Source organism: Fukomys damarensis, unplaced genomic scaffold, assembly GCF_012274545.1.
Source record: "Fukomys damarensis isolate Sample0158 unplaced genomic scaffold, DMR_v1.0_HiC HiC_scaffold_26, whole genome shotgun sequence".
Classification (NCBI taxonomy): Eukaryota; Metazoa; Chordata; class Mammalia; order Rodentia; family Bathyergidae; genus Fukomys; species Fukomys damarensis.
Window position 1 is genome coordinate 29,683,699 of NW_022900938.1, and position 22,136 is coordinate 29,705,834.

General features: G+C 35.9%; 1 protein-coding gene across 5 annotated transcripts in view; it reads left to right on the forward strand.

Moving 5' to 3' along the window:
* Cobll1 (cordon-bleu WH2 repeat protein like 1) overlaps nucleotides 1–22,136 on the forward strand; it is a 71,354-nt gene that overhangs the window by 9,534 nt on the left and 39,684 nt on the right. For all 5 annotated transcript variants that reach the window (XM_010606867.3, XM_010606871.3, XM_010606869.3 and 2 more), the window contains exons 2-4: nucleotides 180–368; nucleotides 13,030–13,231; nucleotides 15,246–15,474. In XM_010606867.3, the coding sequence (XP_010605169.1) occupies nucleotides 180–368; nucleotides 13,030–13,231; nucleotides 15,246–15,474 (620 nt within the window). The remainder of the gene's footprint in view (nucleotides 1–179; nucleotides 369–13,029; nucleotides 13,232–15,245; nucleotides 15,475–22,136) is intronic.

Sequence of the window (22,136 nt, forward strand, 5' to 3'; positions counted from 1 at the left end):
TAAAAAAAAAAAAAAAAAAAAAAGCAAAGTAAATGTGGTTTGGAAAAGAAAAAACAATTAAGAGTTACTACTGTGCATTTTTGGGGATGTGAAAATTATATATATATTTGTGGTTCATAAAATTATATTTAGGAATTTACTTTTTGAATATTTATTTTATTTTCTGCATTTTATTTTAGGAGAAAAACAAAAGCAAAGGCACCACTTCCTCCATCTGAGACAAAATATGTGGATGTCTCTTCAATTGATGATTCTGTAGAATCTGCTGCTTTCGTCATGGAACAGAAAGAAAACATACTAGATAAAGACATTGACCTTACAGTGGTTTTACCTGGGGATATCATCAAATCTACTACTGTTCGTGGAAGGTATGCTGGAGAAACTTAAATGCTACGACTTCTCTTTCATCTTCTGTCATTCAAACCCTCTGTAATAGATCTCTTGATGGTTTTTTTTTTTGTGATAAAATACTTCATTCTTTATTCAGTTATATATATTTTTAAAAGCAAAATGCTAAAAGGGTATTAAAATTTTTCCATCAATGTTTAAACACCAGTGCTTAAATGAATTTTACCAAGCCAAATGACTCTTAAAATTTGAAGTTATTACTTGTTATTTATTATTTTAAATAAGCCTTTCCTAGAGGAGTTATAATTACTGGTCTTATTCATTCATTCATTCATTTATTCATTTATTTATTGGTACTGGGGATCGAACTCAGGCCCTTGAGCTTGTGAGGCAGCGGAACCACTGAGCCAAATCCCTGGCCCTGTAATTACTGATTTGATTTTGTAAGTCAGTGATCTGCAAAAAAACACTTTCCTTTCTATATTAGTCACTTTCCATTACTGGCACAAAATACCAGAGACTTAAAAAAATTTAAATTGCATTTTAAAGGAGGAGAGGTTTATTTTTGCTCATGCTTTCAGAGGGTTCAGTCGATGACCAGCTGTCTCCAAGGCAGATACAATGTGGTGGATGAAACTGTCTTAACCTGTGGCAGCCAGAAAGCAGAGGGAGACAGGAAAAGCCAGAGAAAAGAATACACCCTGTAGGGCACACCCCTCCATCAAAGTATCTCCTTCAGCCAGGCCCCACCTTCTCTCAGCACATGCGTCTGAGAAATCCTTAGTGGATTGGTCCCCTGATTAGTACAGAGCCCGCATGATCCAGTCACCTCCCCAAAACCTCACTTCTGGACACATGAGACTTTAGAGAGACATTTTATATAAACCGTAACACCCTCTCCAAATTGTTCCTTCCACTTTAAGCTGAATCTTTGATTTGTAGATGTTACCACTTCTAACATGTAATATTATTTATCAAAACAAATCTGTCTGTAAAATTAATTAAGATTTTCTTAACTTCATCAATTCAACTGGATTAATTTAGTAATGAGGATAAGGTAAATAAATAGAAATACAAAATCAAACTTTATCCTAGCAAGGAGTGAGAATGTAAGTTAGGAGACTGATAGTTTTAAATACCTGCATAAAAACTGGAAAAATGGAACAAAGCCAAATGTAATTTTCCATTTCTTTCTGAAGTGGAAAATTACATGGACTCTACTCAATCTTGTTCTACATTTTTCCATCAACTGCCCATTGTTGCCTAAGAATATTTTGCAAAGTGAAGCTGTTGAAAGCTCCGTGTAGTATGAGTATGTGTATATGGGAGACAACAGAATAGGCGATAACTTGGGTATTGCATTTCTATAACCTGTCTTTTTTCTAGAAAACTCACTTAGAATAGCCTTAATTTTAAGATTTTTCAAAATCATGTAACTTTACAAATTATGAATATAGATTAGAATAAAGTATGTCAGGTTTAGGAAATAAAACATGGGATTATGTATTAATGCTCCTTAAATTTGAGTTAGTTTCATTTTGCCACTTGTTTATATAGAAAGTAGCTTTGGAGATCATGCATTACACTTTATTTATGAAGTTGAAACCTGTGAATGCTCTCCCTGCATCTGTACTTTGCCTTGGATTTCTCTGGGAGGAAAGCGTCCTCGAAGTTAGAGACTATGGCTGTCATCTCAATTCTTGAAAAAAGGCCATTACTCTGGTTTTAAATAATAATGATAATGGATATGATTGAGAGTAAGAAAGTCAGTTATTCTTCTTTTCCCTGAATTCAAAATAAGTTAACAAAGGAAAGTAACCTTTTACCCAGATCTTCCTTGAAGTTTACCAGTAATACTGGTTTCATCACTAATGTACCTCTACAGTTCTTCTGGAAGAAATCTCTTTATATTGCTGTCTTTTCTGTTTGCTATCAGTCAGTCTCTTGATTTTTCTCTCCCCTTATCTCAGTGGCTTTAGTTTCAGAGTCATGGTTTTCCTGACTTACCCTTCACAATTATCTTAGACTTGCCGCACGCTGCCTTTCACCCTAGGGACCTCTGTCTAAGTCGGGTTGCTTTGTCCCCTGGGGAATCATGGATTCTCACCTCTTTAAAACCATCCCACTACAGAAATGATTAGGTATTTTCTTTAATACAACCTTTCTAACACCTTCTTTCTGTTTCTAGATTTTTCTTCACTCTCATTAAGTCTAAGCTATGACTTTTTTGTTACATTTTCTCATGTCTACATTTTCATCATATCTAATTTTTTTCAGATCTAATTGTAGGCTTATATCAGTCCTTTCTACTACATTTCTACTTGTTAGGAGCCTCAACTTTGTCACTCTCCTGACCCTCCAGCATGTCCAAGTCCCTACACCTTAGTAAATTTCCATGAATAGTAATTTTACCCTGGACCACTACCTGCTGTTGAATTGCTGTATTCCTATCTATGAAAATTTTGCTAGGATTAAAAGACACACTACGAGTGCTTGACACTTATTGGGGCGGCGACTTCTGTTTTTGTGTGTGTGTGGAGGTGCAGGTAGAACCCAGAATAGTCTCTGCTTTTTACTGAGGGCTGCTTTCCTTCATCCAGGAGTCTTCTGATTTTCCCTGCACCCACGGACTAATTTGACTAAAGCGCCTCTCAGTTTGTGGCACTGCCTTTGATAAAAGACTGCAAGGGATGGCAACTCAATACCAAACTAAGGAAGTCCGAACTACTGATTATGGAGATTGTGACATGTGATTTTCTTCTCTGAAATTAAGTAGGCTTTTCCTTTGCTGCTCTCCTTTGTGTGTTCTAAGCTTATGATTCTTTGTTCTCTTAAATATACTCTATATTTTTCACTTCCATGCTTTTTTTTAACCTGGCAGAATTTATCACCTGTGTTTTCTCCCATTAATTTATATAACTCAAATGGCACTTTCTATATAAAGGCTCCCCAAGGTCCCCAGAAGTAACTATTTCCTTTGGCCTCCTTTCAACTTTTTCTTTCCTGATTTCTTATACTATGGTTATTGAATGTTCTCCTATGCTATAATTTATATGTACGTCTTTTCTTCTTGAGTAAACCACGAGAGCCATGGCAGACGCTATTGTTTTTTTTTAATAATACCTAACACATTTTCTAGCAATGCTGTAGGCATTTAATTAGTTCATTAAAGTAAATATTAACTCCCTAAGCCCTTATATATAGTTAGGAAAAGCAACTGAAATGGTATACTTTGAGGTGATATTTGGAATGATCCTCATTGCTTTTCAAGAATCTTTTAAGAACATATGTTTTCTCTACACAGACAGCAGGACAGGAATGCCCTGAATGTAATGCCCCCAATTTTTATTGTTTTTAGGGCTGAAGAGTTTTTCAGAGAGTAAAATGTATTTGTTGTTACTAGTGTTTTTACTACAGAATTTGAGAACTTTGTTCTTGATAGTTTGATCATCTAAGGATGACTTGTAGATACTATGACTAATTTTTTATATTAAGTGTTTGTGATTTAAAGTACGTGCGTCTAAATTTATGATTTTCACCAAAGCAGCTCTTCCCTTATTAAAAGTGACTATGAAAGGACATGGCTGTTATAGGCAAGCTGGCCAAAGTCTGTCTTTCTCAGAAAGTCCTGCTAGTACTAGGCAAAGTTAATTTTTAATGAAAATAAGCTGACAGCCTAAACTGTTACAGACACTACAGAGTAAGGGAAAATGTAGATACAATAAATATAATCATGATGTGATGCAAACATGTACTAATAAGAACATTTTTAAAACAATCCTTAGAGTCATGTTTTGCTCAGCATGTGATTCATCACTGAGTAAATGTTAATTCTTTTTTCCTGCTTGGGATATATTTTTAAGTACAACTTTCAATTTGGTAAACTTGATAAAAGGTTAACATTAAGAGGGAGGAAGGAGAAAACCACCATTTATAGCAGTGGAGGTTATTTCTCTCCACCATAAATGGACTTTGTTTTGATTTGAGCAAACCTGAGGATGTCATGAATGAAAACACAAAAATAGAGCTTGAAGCTTGACGTTCCAACTGAAGTTATAATTTGCTTGATAATTTGCTATGTGACTTCCAACAAGTCACCTCACTCTCTGAGCTTGTGCTGTAAAAATGACCCAGAGACATGTTGACTTGTGAGTTGATTTGCCTGTCCAGAACCACCTGAAATTCTGACTTAGCACAGGTTGGGTCAGCTAAGGAACCCAGGAGCATTTTATGTGGAGCACAGCGCCACCTATTGGAAATAAGTGGACTTTAAAAAATGACGAGGATTAGATAATTGTCCTTTTAGTTAAAGTAAAGATCTCAGAATTTCAAAAGTTCACATCATATTTATATTTGTTGAAAACTGTCAACTGATGACAAATATGTGGTTAATACAAAATAAATATGTAGTATGTAATAGGCTAATTTTAAAAAATGCTAAAAATCTAAGCATGACACAAATTATGTTTAAGGCATGCTTACATTTTGGTTTAGATCCTTATAAAACTGTAGCTGCCTATTACTTCATGTGATAACAGAATCAAATTTCTGAGGAAAGAACTGAATTTTAAATAGAAAACTAACTATCAAACAAAATAAAATTTGGGTATCTATCATGCTTATGAAAAGTGAAGCTCCAGGTAGACCAGATATATAAACATGAGGCTATAACGCTGGAGGAAAAAGAAAAGTAAAAACAAAAAGGAAGTCTACCTTAGCAGTGCATCCAACAGAACTTTCTGCCACCACGGAAATGTTTTCAATCTGTGCTGTCCAGTACAGTGGCCATTGAACTGGTGGTTAAATGCCATTTACTTTTCATTTAAATTCAGTTTAAACAGACACCACATGATGAGTGTCTCCCATACTGGCCAAGAGTAGTTGTAAGCACCTTGGTTCTCAAAGTGTGATCAATGATAGCAATATCAGCATGGATACTTCTAAGGATCCTCAAACCCCAGCCAAGACCACTAAATTAGAAACTTTGAGGGTGAGGCTTAGCAACCTGTGCTTTGCCAAGCACTTTAGCCCATTTGGATGCAAAATACTGATCTAGAGAGCAAAGAACAACCAAGTTACTTACATAGAATGTCCAGCAGTGATAGAAGAGGATAGGGGATGCCCCGGCTGAAAAGTGGCATTAGAATAGAGACCTGAGGGAATAGGCCATCTGGGAAAAGCACACAAAGCCACTGCCTGGAATACTAAGGTTCAGAGGCAAGAGTGTGCTCATGTATTTTAACAGGATAAAAATAAAAGAACAGCCAGCAAAGATGAAAACAGTAGGCATAAAAATAATAGTGATAATCTTAATAAGTACTTCATGGAGTTCAGGTGAAGACCTGAGATTTTAAAGAGTGAGACAGAAAGCCAGCAAAAGTTCTTGAGTCTTTTGATCTACTTTATGCTTTTAAAGGATTATATTCTGACTGCTATATGTGGAATAGCCTAGGGAGCTGCTACCAGGACACTGCAAAAACTTAGGTGGAGATGGTGGGTTTGACAGTCAGATTCCAGATATAAGCAGTGAGCTGACAGGATTGAAGCCAACACAGCAAGAAACACAAGAGGCAGGAGGATGGGGAGGCAGTAGAAGAAGGCCAGGATTGGAGAGACATTGCGCAGTGGCAGGATTGGTGAAAGGACCCCACATGTGGCCTAACCTGCAAACATAAAGAGTTTGCTGTGTAATGTGCTTTTTAACCTCATCTTGGTGACTTACAAACTGTCACAAAGGCTGAGGTAGGAATTAAATTAAGAAAAGAAAGATCTGAAAGGACAGAGGCTGAAAAGCAAGAGTCTAAAGTGCTAGGATATAAAATTAGTGTTGGAGGTGACGTCAGGTATAGAGAACTAGGGATGAATCTTCTATAGGAAATGGGATGGGGTGAGGTCAATCTTATCTAGACCTTTAGGGACACAGTGGCCTCAAGATGTTATCTGGGATCCATTTATACCTAAATGCAAATTCCCCTCTAGCAGGATCTCAACTTAGCAATTTGGTTTTGTTTTCTCTATGCTGGGGAAGAACTTGGGGCCCCTGCACATGCTAGGCAAGTGCTTTGCCACTGAGCTGCATCCCTATGGTCTCTTTGCCAGCTTCATTCCCAGGACCAAAGGGACATTGAATGAGGGATTTAGAAAAACAGTGACTTTTCTGTTAGATAATTTTGCTTGAACAATGTTGTTCAAGGTACAGAAGCTGTGTACAGCTGAGATCTTTGTAAAAGTAGCTGATGATGAGAAAGTATAGTTGTTGAAAGCAAATCCATGTACTTTAGAAAAAATACATATTGGAAAACTGTGGTTATGTTAATGCATTTAAGTGACAGTCTTGAAAGCAGTGCTCTCATCACACATAGGTGGGACATCAGCACTGAGTAGTGCCAAGAGTTTTCCCAGTCATAGCGCCCCCCCCCGTGTGCTTGGAGTATTTAACTGAACCCTCAGCATTTGGCCTTGACCGCTGAGGAAAGGAATTAGAGACTTTCTAACTCTACCATCAAGGACCCATAACTCTGGAAAAAGGAGGCATTGACTTTGAAGCTGGTCCTGTATCCTGTGGTTGTCACAAATTACACCCACAGAAAATGAAATAATCCTTTGATATAGTTGTTTCCAGTTATCCAACCTGGATGCCAGACTACTTCTGCCAATGATAACAATTCGGGACTGAGGATGTTTACCCTGAACGGATGTACCTGACAGCAGTTGGCTAGCAGGTTGGACCACAGGTTCACCACAGGAAAGACACTCGTCTTCCTGTGCCTAAGCTAGGAGCATACTCAGCAGACTATCTGTAACCTGCGGCAAATTCATGAAAGTGGATAAGAAGTGTGTAAACTCGATCAGCGCTTTCCATTCAAGTGCATGTCAATCTCTTTTCTCCTTATTGTCACATTGCTTTTATTTTTTGTTTATTTTATTACGTAGCAGAGTCTGCTTTGCATTATTACTTGAGGTCTTTTTGTTCTTATAAGGAAATGATTTCTTGAGAGGCCATTTTTTTTAACTCTTTAAAACCTGTTCTTTGGAAGATTCCCACATTTCCTTTTAGAAATAAAAATTCGGTGTACTTCATATCTGTTAAATCATTTGAGCCACTATAAAAGCTCCTCCCAGTTTATGAAGGAAACAAGTGAGGTTGGAAAGGTTACAGGACCAGATTATGCACAACACATACAGAACTCATAGAGCAGTCAGTATTAGAATTTCTGACTTTTCAATCCAGTAGTCTTTGGCTACATTTTAGTAGCTTGGTAACTAAAGTATTGCCAATCAGGATGGGACAATGGTGTGAAACAGGCTTTTGACTATAATTTTACTTTATAGATTGATGATTTCATTAAATTATCCCTAAATCCTCGGTGGCCCTTTCTGCATTCGTCACACACATATTAACAGTGACCCTGCCCTCTTGTATTACCTAATGAATAAGACAAGATTTCTACCTCTATGTTTTAAAGATGCAACTAGGAGGCTGGGTATGGTGGCATACACCTGTAATTCTGAGAGGCTGAGGTAGGAGGATTGAAAGTTTGGGTCCAGCCTGGGCAACTTAGTGACTTAGCAAGACCCTGTCTCAAAATAAAAATTTTAAAAGGGCCAAAGATATGGCTCAATGCAAAGGCCCTAGGTTTAATCCCCAGTACTGCGAAACAACAGCAACAACAAAAAGATCATACAAGATGTGCCAAAACGTCTGTGAATTTCCACATCCTACATGTGTTCTAAACAAGGTGACTTAATGATAAGTTTGCTACAGAATTTGTTAACCAGTTTGTAACACCGTATTGAAAGGATGCTATTCTATTAGTAATGACCTCAGAATAAAAGATGTCATTAGGGACGTCCTAGGAAAGCAGAAGTGAATAATGATAGTATTTGTGATGGCTTTCAAGCATCTAATATGCACGCATGTCTGAATAAGATTCTTTCTTGTTCTAGGATTCTATATGTCTGCCCTGGTATCTAAAAATGTATTCTACTTACTTTTAATAAACCTTCAATACTGAGTTGAATTGAATTATGTCCCTTATAAATGTATACCAACAACCTGAGTAGACATACAAATAATAGTATGGACATTTAAAAACTATTTTCCATTATTACTGATATGTATCCATGTTATGTTAACCCACTGAGGTCATTGCTAACTACCCATGTGTACACAAAATGGAGTAAGTCCAATACGTATAACAAATCTAATGTCAAAGTTGAGAATGCTTATTGAATCATGCTCTAAGTTTGCTCCTGACTTATTTCACTTAAGGGCCCAATACCTACCCATGTTGCTGCAGATAGCATCAGTTCATTCTTTATGGCTGAATAAGACTCCATCGTGTATAAATACTGCATTTCCTTTATCCATTCATCTGTTAATGGACATCTGGCCTCCTTCCAGAGCTTAGCTATTGTGAATTGTGTGGCTATAAACAAGGGCATGCATGTATTACTATAGCATGATGATGACTTTAACTCTTCAGGGATTACACCCAGGAGAGGTATAGCTTTGTCAAATGAAAATAGAAAACGTCTATTTTCGATATGGTTTCTCCTATAACCCAAAATATAGACAGTGAAAGAAGAGAGGAAGCAGGGAAGATAGTCTCTTTGGAAATGGAGAAGGGAGATTGGGATGGGGGGAAGAGGATCAAAACTTATTAAAATAGGACATATATGTATACTAATTCCCCAAAATGCGAGTAAACATATGTTGTAAATATATACAATTAAAAAAGAATTACAACAGAAGAAACATTGTAAAGAAGATAACATAAATAAGATTTGAAGATAATAGAATGGGTAGTCATAGCTGATAAAACTTTTAAATACCGAAAAGAGACACTTATAAAGAAAAAAAGTTCTTTGAAAGTCACCGCTTTATACTGGACTCTACTGGTCATTTATCTTGAATGTTCAGAGGCAATTATAAATTGTTACCTTTATAAAAATTGACTTAAGAAAATGTCTAGCAAACATATGCACATATTCCTTATAAAAACAAAGCACCATAAATATCTCTCTGTGATTGGCATGGTTTGAATACAGAGGATACTGTAAAGTTCTCTTGACATGAAAATCGGAAAACAGTAACTGGACAAAAGCAAGTTACAGATGGCATAGGCAGTAGACTGCCAAGACTGTACACGGACCTGTATGTGTGTCATTGTGTGAGCACACATATGTGTCTGTGACGAGGAGATCAGATCCCGCAACATTAAGAGTAGTGTAATCTGCCTGCTCAGTAATAACGTGTTTTAATTTTTTTGGCTTATCTGCATTTTCCGACTTTCAGAAATGTTCTGACTTGGTATTTTGAATCATAAAAAATAAACTAAATTATGAAGGGTCATTGTTAGGGGGTTAGGATGCTGGGAGAGGAAAGGAGGAAAGTAGTCCTCCAAGAACAGCTTTTGGAGGCCCATGACCGCTTCCCCCAGCAGAGGCTGACGAGTTGTGGGTGTAGGGTGGTACCGGAGCCTAGATACAGAATTTTTCAGTCCCACCAATTAAAACTGAAGTGTTCTTATCCTTAAATACCGTTTTTGTTTGTTTGGTTGGGTTTTTATTTTTTTTGGTACCAGGCATCGAACTTGGGACCTTGCGCTTGCAAGGCAGGCGGCAGAACCACTGAGATAAATCCCCAGCCCCTCCTTAAATACTTTTAACAGTTAAAATTACAACTTTTGTTTTAACTTATATTTCAGACAGATTTATAAACAGTTATGTACTTAGGAAGTAAAAGATGTTTGAGTTGTACCTGTTAATATTTTCACATTTATTACTTGACACATTTGCTGTATATGTAGAGAGAGAGAAATACAATCTGAAGACCACTTCCACAGAGACAAGAGCAAACAGCTCTATTTGATTGGCAGTGTAAGTTCTGTCTTCCAGCTTGTACATAACAAATAGATTTGTGTTATATTTACGTAGACATTATCTAGTTCTTCTTAACTCTTTCTACTCTCAAAGACAGTACCATTTCCAAATGTAGAACCGATATGCAGCATCAGTTTGGTCCCACAGAGTAGTATATTGCCAAGAAATAAAAGGTTCAAAGGGTAAGGGGACCTGGGGTGGGGTGGGAGAAGGAAAGAGCGGAAAGAAAATATGAGAAAATAAAAAATGGAAACAAAGCTTCTGTAAAGGAGTTGGAGGGGTGGAAGGGAGGGAAGGTGACTTGCAAAATCAAGAACCAGGCTATATCATGTGCAGGTATAAATTCCCACTGATAAGTGCAGTCATGATGTGTACCTAAAATGTACCAATAAACTTAATGAATAAAATAAAGAGAAACTTTCGTATGACCACTAGGCCAGTCTTTCTTTGGGTAAAATTAGAATGTCCTGTTGAAAATCAAAATTTAGGCAACTATGGATACATTTATATGTGGGCATAGTGTGCTGCTTAGGAGGAGGACTTGAAACTCCTACATATTACTTTGTAACAGCGACAGAGACATAGGGAATATATTTTGAAGCACAAAACATATTCCAGAGAACATTTTTAATTATAGGGTTTAGTCTTGTACATTTACTTCTCTTGATGTCTGTAGAGTGGGAGAGAAGAGAAGCGAGGCCATTAAGGGATGCACCACTTTGTGACAGACATGGGATGCTGGCAGCCTAGGAACTGCAGTCAACCAAGAAGGAGAGGGTGATGCAGGGGCTGACCACAGGCAGAGCTGAAAATCTATGTACAATTTTGTTTGACTTTGAGATCACACAGCTCTAAACAACTGACCATTCCCCACCCTGGCAGGAGACTCTTTCTGTGGCAAAACTAAAGCCCAAGAGGTCCCAAACAGTTTCTTCAACCAGGAGAGGGTGGAGAGGGGCCACGTGAAAATAGGCATGCTGAAGAATGAGATTCCTAGCCTCCTGTCCTTGAGGGCCAGTAGTTAGGTTTCTATCTGCAGTTAAGAAACTGGAGACTCGTTTTTACTGACGTGTATATTTCCGGTGGGGCAAAATGGCCTGTCACCTGTTTACCCCAAACCCCGAACCTACACCTCCATCTATGAGAACAGGACTTCTGTATGGTGTTTTAGTGCCTTTTTCCTGTGTGGGAACTGACAATCTAGGAGGGCCAGGCATTTAAGTAAATCAGGTGATAACAAAAAGAGTTTTCAGAGTTTGTTCCTTAAAAGCTAACAAAGACCCAGAGATCACACTGATCTGTGGATGGTGTAGATGAAAACTGGTCTGTGTCAACTACTGACGTCTTTGCAAAGCCAACCAAAAGACTGAGAAGTATCTGGAGGATCTGGGGATAAAAAAAATAAGTAAAAATGACTAGACTGTAAAATGCATATATATGAATTATCTGAGATGAATGTAATTATGTATGACCAGTATATACTGATAAATAAATAAAATGAATCTCAAATTGAGTATGCAAATTCCTATAAAAATAGGTGCTGTATTGCCATTAGTATTTAACGATCTCATGCATTTACTTTTTATTGGCACAGTACCGGGATTTGAAGCTACAGCCTTCACATCCATTGAGCTACATCCTTAGTCCTGTGTATTCTTTATTTTAAGGCAGAGTCTTGTAAATCACCAAATTCCTGCCTCAGCCTCCCCCAGGACTAGGAACATAGGCATGAACCACTGCACCCAGCTTGGTTACTTTTTTATTGTCTAACACGTGGGCCTGTAAACATTTTCTCTCTCAGACAATAAAAAATACTGATTTTGTGGTCTGTACAGTCTACATCGGGTGTACTTCAAACTGCTGTGGTAACACAAGAGCAGCCCGAGCTATTATGGAAAGAAACAGACCTGGCTATGTTTCAGAAAAACTTTATTTTTACAAACACACTATGCCCATTTTAGCCTGCAGGTTGGACTTTGTGACTCTTGTCCTACTTAGTCTATCTAGTAGAGAGTTATATCTAGGTAACAGGTACCCCTAATACTGAGCTATGATGCTGGAGCCTAAGAAATATTAAGTAAATACTCTTTGACTTAAAGAAATCTGTATTGCACTCTTTAGGATTTTGTGGGTCTCCTTACATCGGTAATTCTTGCTCTTTCTAAGTCCAAAAAGGTGGTGGTTGTTCCGAAAGCTTCATTCTTTGAGAACTGTGGAGTACATCCAATTCATAAACTAAGGGCTGCCATTGCTCCAAACAGTTTTGTGAAGGAGTGCTGCTAAACTAAATGCCTGTTCTGCCTAAGGAAAGGACTCCTCCTCCTCCTCAAATTTATAATGTGAAAAAGGGCAAATAAAAACATATAGTAATTATTGAGCCAACATTAAGAACTAAGCTCTCTTCCAAGCTATGTAGGACTTTTTAACTCTTACAATTTTGTCTGCTTAATATCTTTTTTTCTGGTACTTGGGATTGAACCCAAGACCTTTGCACTGACTAATACCCTAGCCTCTTGTGTTTTCATTAAGTTGCTAAATTGCCCAGGCTGGAATTGAGTTTGTGATCCTCCTGCTTCAGCTACCCAGACAACTGGGATTATAGGCATGTGCCTCCACACCCAGCTTGCTTAAATAACATAGATTTTTTTAAAGATGCTTTCACAGGTACTATATAGTAGTTGTACTTTGTCTATTGAAGATAAACATACCCTAAGAATAATTCTCAAAACAATAACTTTCAAAGCTAATGAAATCATTTTATGGACGTGTATGATCAGCATCACTCTTGTTTTTCAGTAAGCCTATGATGGACTTGTTGATATTCCTGTGTGCGCAATATCACTTAAATCCCTCGAGCTACACAATTGACCTGCTGTCAGCTGAGAAGCATAACATTAAATTTAAGCCAAACACACCAATAGGAATGTTGGACGTAGAGAAAGTAATTTTGAAGCCAAAAAATTTGGATAAGAAAAAACCTACACCTATAATACCAGAGGTAAGGATTCCACCGTAGATTATGATGTCTAATGACTGAACTATTAAGTTGATTTTTTTAGTCACTATCTGAAGCTCATTATAAATGAAATAAAAATTGACTTTCTGATCAAATTTGATCTGAACATGATTACTATGTTGTACTGGGCCACTTCATTTAGGATTCATTTGGTTATTGATCCTTGGATCAATGAGAATTGGGGGAATAGCTTAGACAGTAGATGCTATAATGTGAGCAATATGGGCCAGGGATTTTGCTCAGTGGTTTTGCCACCTGCCACGCATGTGTAAGGTCCTGAGTTTGATCCCTGGTACCAAAAATAATAACAATAATAATAATGTGAGCAATATGATTGTATCAAAGGTGAACCAGAATGGGTGTGCTGTGTTTTAAGTTGTATTTTAAAAGGTTATATTTAGTCTGGGGATTTACCTCAGTGGTTCTGCCGCCTGCCTCACAAGTGCAAGGACCCAAGTTCAATCCCTGGTACTAAAAAAAAGTTATATTTAAAGTTTTAGAACTTTTAATGAAATTATATTTTTTAATTTATTAAAATAATATTTTGGCTTCTCTAATAAGTGGCAGTTGTAACTTCCTCATGGCCAAATTACTGTTTTTCATGCTACACAGTGACTCAGTTTTCTTTAATGTATATTTTTAACCAAAATTATTCTAATGTGATCAGTTCTTTATATATTTTGTAATGTACTTATACTTTCTTTTGCAGTACTGAAGATTAGATTCAGGACCTTGCACATGCTAGGCAAATGTTGTACCACTGAGCTATATTCCCAGTCCCTTTATCAGAGTTCTTTATAAAATTATTCTATTGCCATAATGCTGTAGAAGTTTTTGATATTAAGAAATATTCTTGCCAGGGATTTAGCTCAGTGGCAGTGCACCTGCCTCACAAGCTTAAGGTCCTGAGTTCAATCCTGGTACCAAAAAAAAAAATTCTTTTATTATGAACATCAACCATTTTTCATGTCATAAATGAAATCTTGTATACACTATTAAATAGTAGTTCATTTAGATACTATTGGAATATGCGTATTTGCATTTTCTTCATATTATGAAACATTTACAAAAAAGTTGGCAGTATTTTTCATAATAAACATTTCACTTTAATATGTGATTGGATATTAAATATTATCTAAGATATTGGATTGCCTACTATCTAGGTTTGTTCTTATGTATTGCATATCCATATTATTTATCATGCTGAAAGTAGCTTTTTGTATTCTGTAGAACATAGATTATCAGTATCAAGGCCCCTCAATTATATTTATGGCTTTTATGAATAAATGTCTTTAAGGATCTGCAAACTGTAAATTTCACTAAGTATAACCAGGTGTTGCTAACATACATAAATAAGACAAAATGGTTTAAAAATTCCTAGTAATTTTGAACTATTAGTATTAGCTAAATAAAAATTTTATTATCATTGTATTTAAATTAACCAAAGTATAATACAGTAAGAATAACAAAAGCTGCTCACAGTCATTACTCTTCATGTATTGATAACATGATATGAGAAATATCATGAAGCTCTCTTATTTTGTCCTACTTTGAATAGAGAGAATACAAATATTTTAGTTTTTTTAAAATACCCATTTTTTCATTAAGACAGTTGACATCGCATTCAAAATACAAATATTTCTTGAATAAATGACACAATAAAGCATTTGTAGTGCTGATTTTAAAGTATTTAAGAAAAATGTAAAAATATTAGTACTAGATATGAGACTTTTGATCCTTTTTGGTTTAAATCAACTTAATATTTTACTATGTAAGGGTTGGGACTTTAGATAACTTAAACCAGTATTTTTTTTTCTTAGAATTTGCTTTAGATTTAGAAAGTAACATGACTGAAAAAGAATTTTACACCAGAATAGTAAAGAACTGTTCGTTGTATAAATACGTAATTGCAGATTCACTTGTTATTCCAGACACCGTTATAGAAAGTTTGTTTCAGAAAATTATGGTGTAACTATGGCTTTAATCTGTGTTTCAGAAAACCGTGAGAGTAGTGATCAATTTTAAGAAAACACAGAAGACCATAGTAAGAGTCAGTCCACACGCATCGCTTCAAGAACTCGTGCCTATTATCTGTAGCAAGTGTGAGTTTGACCCATTGCACACACTGCTGCTGAAAGATTATCAATCTCAGGAACCCCTCGACTTGACAGTGTCTCTTAATGATCTGGGCCTGAGAGAATTATATGCCATGGATATCAGTGGAGGTGAGTTCGATGTTTTAGTTGACTCATTTACTTAAATATATACTCAGGTGTGTGTGTGTGTGTGTGTGTGTGTGTGTGTGTGTGTGTTCTCTCAGGTTCATAATGGCGAGTTAATTGATCCTATAGACAAGTAAATACATAGCATTGGGAATAAGAAAATACGAAATGTTGGGGCCGGGGATTTAGCTCGGCGGTTCGGTGGCCGGCCTGCCAAGCGCAAGTACCCAGGTTCGATCTCTGGTACCACAAAAAAGAAAATACGAAATGTAAATTAAATATAAATCATTTATTTATTGAAATATGAATAAAACTTGTCTTTTCAGCTACCATTTACATTTTATAATTTTCTATTTACTTATAAATTTTAATTTTTGTGGAGCTTTTTTCTTCTTTCTTCCCTCCCTTCCCCCTTTCTCCTTCTCTCTCTCTCTCTCCTTTCCTCCTCCTCTTTGTCCTTTCTTTCTGACACAGGTGTCTCATTTTGTTGCCCTCGCTTGTCTTTTATTCTGAACTCAGGGGACCTTCATGCCTCAGCCTCCCAAGTAATTAGGACTAAATTTGCATTCATTATTCCTGGCTTTTTTGGTCTAATTTAACACAATTCTTTGTGGCTTTTATATTTAAATGGAAAATAAAATTTACATGTAAATTCATTGTTCTAATATAGTAGAGTCACTGTGGTTTTGTGTTGGCTTAATTATCATTCCAATTTGGAAATTTCTCTCCAATTTCTTTTCTAAAGTTAGTACTGAAAATAAAATCTAAAAAATGAATCAATCTAATCGCATAAACTTTCCAGATAGTTTATAGTTTTAATGTATACAAACAATGTAACATATTAAAATTTGGAGATATTAGGCAATGTTGGTATGTGTGATGTCTAACAAAAGCAGTCTTATTCAACATAAATCCATTTTACTAGGATAAGGAAAAATTTAGTGAAGGGGCAATTGTATACTTTATGCATAGAGAAGTTCAAAATTATGCTGATGTGGCATTATGTAATCTGTAGACTACTTTTTCAACCCAATGTTGTTTTATACTTGAACAAGCATGATCTGTACAGTTTACCTCTTTCGCCTGCTCCTTCTGTAACCGCTTCTGTCACTGTCTTCAGTAAGTTACCTTTACAAGGTGAGATACACGAATCAGTAGCAACTGTGGCTTGTAATATGAAGTTGGGTAAATTGAAAATAAGCTTCTAATATTACTGCTTTTTTAACATTATTAACATACGCATTCTCAAAAAGATTCTTAGACAATCTTTGGTTTTTATTTCTTAAAAATAATTGTAAGAGGGCTGAAGATTTAGCTCAGCGGTTCAGAGGCCTGCCTTGCAAGCTCAAGGACCCAAGTTCAATCCCTGATACCCCCCCCAAAAAATAATAATAATTGTAAGATGCCTGCCTGCTTCGCAAGTGCAAGGACCAGAGTTCTATCCCCAGTACCCCCCAAAAAATTATAATTTCCCCTCCTTCTTGACTTCTGAATTTAATTGTTATAATTTCAATAAATACTTAATAGTTACACCATCCTGTGTGTGAATATATTTATATTCCTTACTCTCACACAAGAAGAATAATTTTGCTAAGGTTTTTTTGGGGGGTGATAATATAAGTGCTATGGTAATGTAGAGAATCTCAGATTATTTCCGCTGAATTGTCCAGGAAAATGACAATGCACTGATCATAGGACTTTTTTTTTTCTTTTGTAGCCATTAATTTGTGAACACTTTGTAATAACATGGAAAAAGCTTGTAATTAGTTTTTAAAACATATAAATGTGTTTAATACAATAAAAAATTTTACATGAAATCTGAAAGGAAATACATAAAAATTTTAATAGTACTTACCTTTGGGTGATACAGCCATGAATTACTTTTCATATTTCTTTATTATAGGATTTTATAATAAGCATGTATTACTTTCCGAGAAAAAACTTAATTAAAAATTGTCCAATAATAAACACTGAAAGTCTTTTGTTCCCCATTAAAAAGTATAGGCTTAGATAATTGATTACTCTAATAATTACCAAACTTGCTTTAAAAAGAACCTTAATAAACTACACATTACATATTATTGCAATCTTTTTCTTTACTATCTCCAATTTTCCTGAAGCACAGTGGTAACGCTTGGTTCTACGAAGTAAGCCACATAAGTAGCAGTGTGATTATTTATAATTAGTGGCTGTCATGAAGTAGCCACATCAAAGTTGAAAATTGTTAGGACCTTAGATTATATACTGGCTAAGAGTCAGAAAATAGGCATTTTAGTTCTGAGGCTTTGTTGGCCCTGCCAACCTCTTACAGGAAATAGCTTTATCTGTCTGGATTTTGCTTCCCACTTATATAGTAATAATTTTAAAACTGGGAAAAGGTGTGTCTGTGGTTCTTTCTAGAAACAACATTCTGTAACTTGTTCTTGGCTTTCGCTCTTGACTTTGCCACTCTCCACATATGTAACCCCAAGCAAATTCCATAATCTTTTTAGCCTCATTTTGAGAATGTTGAATGCATTGATTTCTGATATTCTTTTTCAGCTATGGAAGGAGAACCTTAAGAGATTGGAATAGTGAAATTAAAACAGCTCCTTTACAGTGTCAGCATGTACATGGGCAATCCAAATGTTATAAATGTTTTTTACCTCCTTTTTCATTTTTATTTTATTTTATTGATATCATCACTTCTTTTGAACCTTGCATGCAGGTACTTTCACCCTCTCTTCTACAAAGAAGAAATTTTTCTAAGTAAGCTGAAGTATTCACTTGACTTGTGTTTAACCCTCATGCAGTCACCCTTACATAAAGTCGTAAGTGAAGACAGATCAATTAGTGTGGAGGATGACCAGATGTCTGGAAATCAACATTTGAAGTATTCTTACATTTATCATGCTATGCCTCCATGTGAATTTCCAGCCTACTGTTCTAACTAAATTTAATTATATATCCACATTCATTTTAGTAGATTCTGTCTTAAAATGAAAATGACATAAAAAAGAAAAACCACAGTATTAATATCTAAATGGATACTAGTTTCATTATTACCATTTAATGCTCATGTGTCTTAAGTTATTTAAACCTCTGGTCCCTTGTTTCTTAGATGTGAAATGGGGTGAACCACTGCTTACATTTTCTACACCTGGCAGATAAATGCTAGCATCCCCCCAAAAGGGCTCAGAATAACTTTTGGCACCTCCTTCACAGCATTGTTCTAAGAAATCAATCTGGTATATGTAAGAATCTTAAATGATAAAGTGGTGTCCACATGTTTATCACTGTACATAGTCAGCATGGTCAAGCTCTTTGTGCAAAATGCAAGCTGCTTATTTATATTAATCAGAGTTCCGTTTTAATTTATCGAATATAGTTTTCCTTATATGTATTGGTATTGACCGTCTTTGCTTTTCTAGAGTAGTCCCTAGAAATTATTGTCATAATTTTTTTAGTTTTCTAAACATTTTAAAAGCATTTAATATATATTTACTGCTAAGTTCTGCTTTAGCTATCTTAATTTTGATACATACTGCTTTGTTTCCAGTATCATTGAAATTCTGTTGTGATTTGCCATAAAATCCAGTGTTACTTTATAGAAGTAATGTTTCTAAAATTTACTTTTATTTTTTGAAATTTGCAATTAATTAATTGAAGAAACCATGTCATTTACCTTACAGCTTGTCTCATTCAGAATTTTATTCATGCATCCTGGGGTATCACTTCTAATTGTTCTAATGTTTCTTTGTCCCCTCTTATTTGTAAATTTACTATTAAATCTAAAGATGTGATCAGGTTTTGGAGATAACATTTTTGGTAGTACTTTATAGGAGCCAGGCACAGTGGCATTCACTCTAGGGCCATCTACTGAGGAGGCTGAGGCAGTAGGATCACTTGAGTCCCAGAATTCAAGGCCAGCCTGAGCAGCATAGATTGTCCCTCAGGGCTAGGGGGGTGGCAGGTACTCACTTGTAATCTTAGTACTCTAGAAGGATGAGGCAGAAGGATCTCAAGTTCAAGCCCAACCAGGGCAACTTCCTCAAACTGTCTCGATATTGAAGAGGAGGAGAGGAAAGAGAGGAACAAGGAAAAGGAGAAAGAAAAGAAAGGGAAAATAAAAGAATAACCAAAACCCATTTCATAATTGGTATTTTGTACTTCCATTAGTAGACATGTTACCTTTCCTGACTTTGAATTTTGGTACTTGTGTGTGTGTCTTTACTAGGAATTGAAAAAGGGTGATTGTGATCGTCTGTAGCAAGCATTTCTTTATTAGCTGAGATATTTCTACAAAAGCAAACCTCATGTAAGGTACTTTATCATGTATATAGAATTCAGTCAGAAAAGGGAGGCAATAAATTTGTCTTTTTATCTCTTCACCAGTTTTTAAAATAATGGATGGAAACTAGCAAGATATAAAGAGGAACAGAAAGGATGAGTTTGGGTTGTTATTTTTTTAATATAGTGAGTGCATATAATTGGTCATATATGGTGTTTCGTTTGATGTTGTTACACGGTGATGCCCAAACAGCCTGAATTTTACCAATCAGAACCATCTCAGGTTGGTTCCTGAGCTCTTTTAACACAAACCCTAGTAGACTTTGGCAGTTTTCTTTCTGGTATAACTTGGTTTCAAACTCATTTTGTACGTTTCTTGATACCAACAGAAGATTAGTCATTCGCAAGCTGTTCTTTCTTTTAGGGGGGAATGGAATTAGAAACTTCCTCAGTCACATCGGCTTGGTGCTGGTGGATTTGTCATGGTGTGTTGGGTCCTTCAATGACACAAGGCAATAGTTTTTTTGGAAATATTTTTTTTAAATATGACTGCAACTTTGAGGTGTGACATTTGAATTCTGATTAAATTGGGTCTTCTCTACTTCAGTGTTACAGGAGGCAGATCATTCTCCACTGGTGGTGGGTACTGTCTTGTGCATTGTTCTGTGTGCAGTCTCATCATCAGCTCTGACCCAGTAAAGCTAGGAGCATGTTCCCCAGGCACAACTCCATCCCCAGGCATAACTGATACTGTCCTCAGACATTATCAGATGTCACTGGGTGACAAAACCACTCCTAGATAAGAGCAACTGGATTAAACAAATAACATTTATGAAATATTTTTAAATTACTAGCTAGGTTTATTGGTCCCTTGGTGCCTGGTGGGGAATCGTTCCAGAAACCCTTCTTTCCTTCAAGATGCCAAAAGCTGCAGATGCTCAAAACCCTTGTATAGATGGCCTAGTATTTCCTATAACCCATGCACATCCTCCTGCATACTTTAAACCATCTCTAGATTACTTATAATACCTACTATAATGTAAATGCTATATAAACAGTCGTTACAGTTTTAGGGGATAAGGACAATATATTCAGCACATATACAATTTTTTCCAAATATTTGTGTACCAGGTTTGTTGAATTCATTAACGTGGAAGCTTCAGAAAAAGAGGACCAACTACTGTTGAATTTATGTTTTGGAGGAGAAAATATTTCGTGATAGTTTAGCACTTAACAAAATTATCATCAAAGTAAACAGGTAGCATTGTCATATCTCATTTAATTTGTCCTTTTTAACTGTACTTCTGAAATGTTGGTAATTACTTAGGCAATGTATATTAAGTTAAGAAGCGCTGAGGGTATATCCTGGCTTTCAGTACCAGTGTATATATCTTAGTTTTTTAAGATTCACTTTCTTCTGCCATGAGGTAGGAACAATATTTGCCAGTTTCCTTGAGCATTTAATAAGATACAGGTGCCTAGCAGAGTGTGGATTGTAGCAGACTGTACATTAGTAACTTTTATCATTACATAAGTTTTTTTAAATTGAGTTTATCAGTACAACAATCTAGGTATACAATACAGTTACATTCATTATTGGGATCCTGTACCTTTGCATGATAGGTCTTGATTCTCATTTTTTTCCCCTTGTCCCTGCCCTCCCTTCACCCCCTCCTCCCCTCCCCATTTACAAACACTATATTTCCATTTTTTCATTTTCTTATTTTTTTTCCTCTCCCTTATTACCTTTGCCCCACCCTTCCCACTTTCCCTACACCTTTTTACATGACAGGTCTTGGTTCTCATTTTTCCCCCTTGTCCCTGCCCTCCCTTCACCCCCTCCTCCCCTCCCCATTTACAAACACTATATTTCCATTTTTTCATTTTCTTATTTTTTTTCCTCTCCCTTATTACCTTTGCCCCACCCTTCCCACTTTCCCTACACCTTTAGCCATTTTCTTCCTATTTCACATTATTAATTACCTCATTAGGATCTTGTGTACTCTTATAGTTTTTCAAACCAGAGAAACTATTCGGTATTTCAGTTAAAGAAATCTCTGTATAAACATTAAAAATAGGAAATCCTAAAATAAAACTAAAAAGGAAAGTAAAAGAGAAAAGGCAATGATATAATATTAAAATAATCCTTAATTCTGAAGATAAAAATGGTCCCTTAACATATTTAAATTGCTTCTTGCTCTTGTAGTCTTATCTTATTCTTTTTTTTATTATTTAGAGAATACTTTATTAGCTTCTGTAATCAAACCCACATAGATATGACCTTACATATTTAATACAGTGTGTTACCCCTGTACAGATGGAAAAAAATATTTCTGGACCAGTATGGCTGTTAATTTCTGTACAATGCCAACTCAACACAGTAAATTGGGATAACT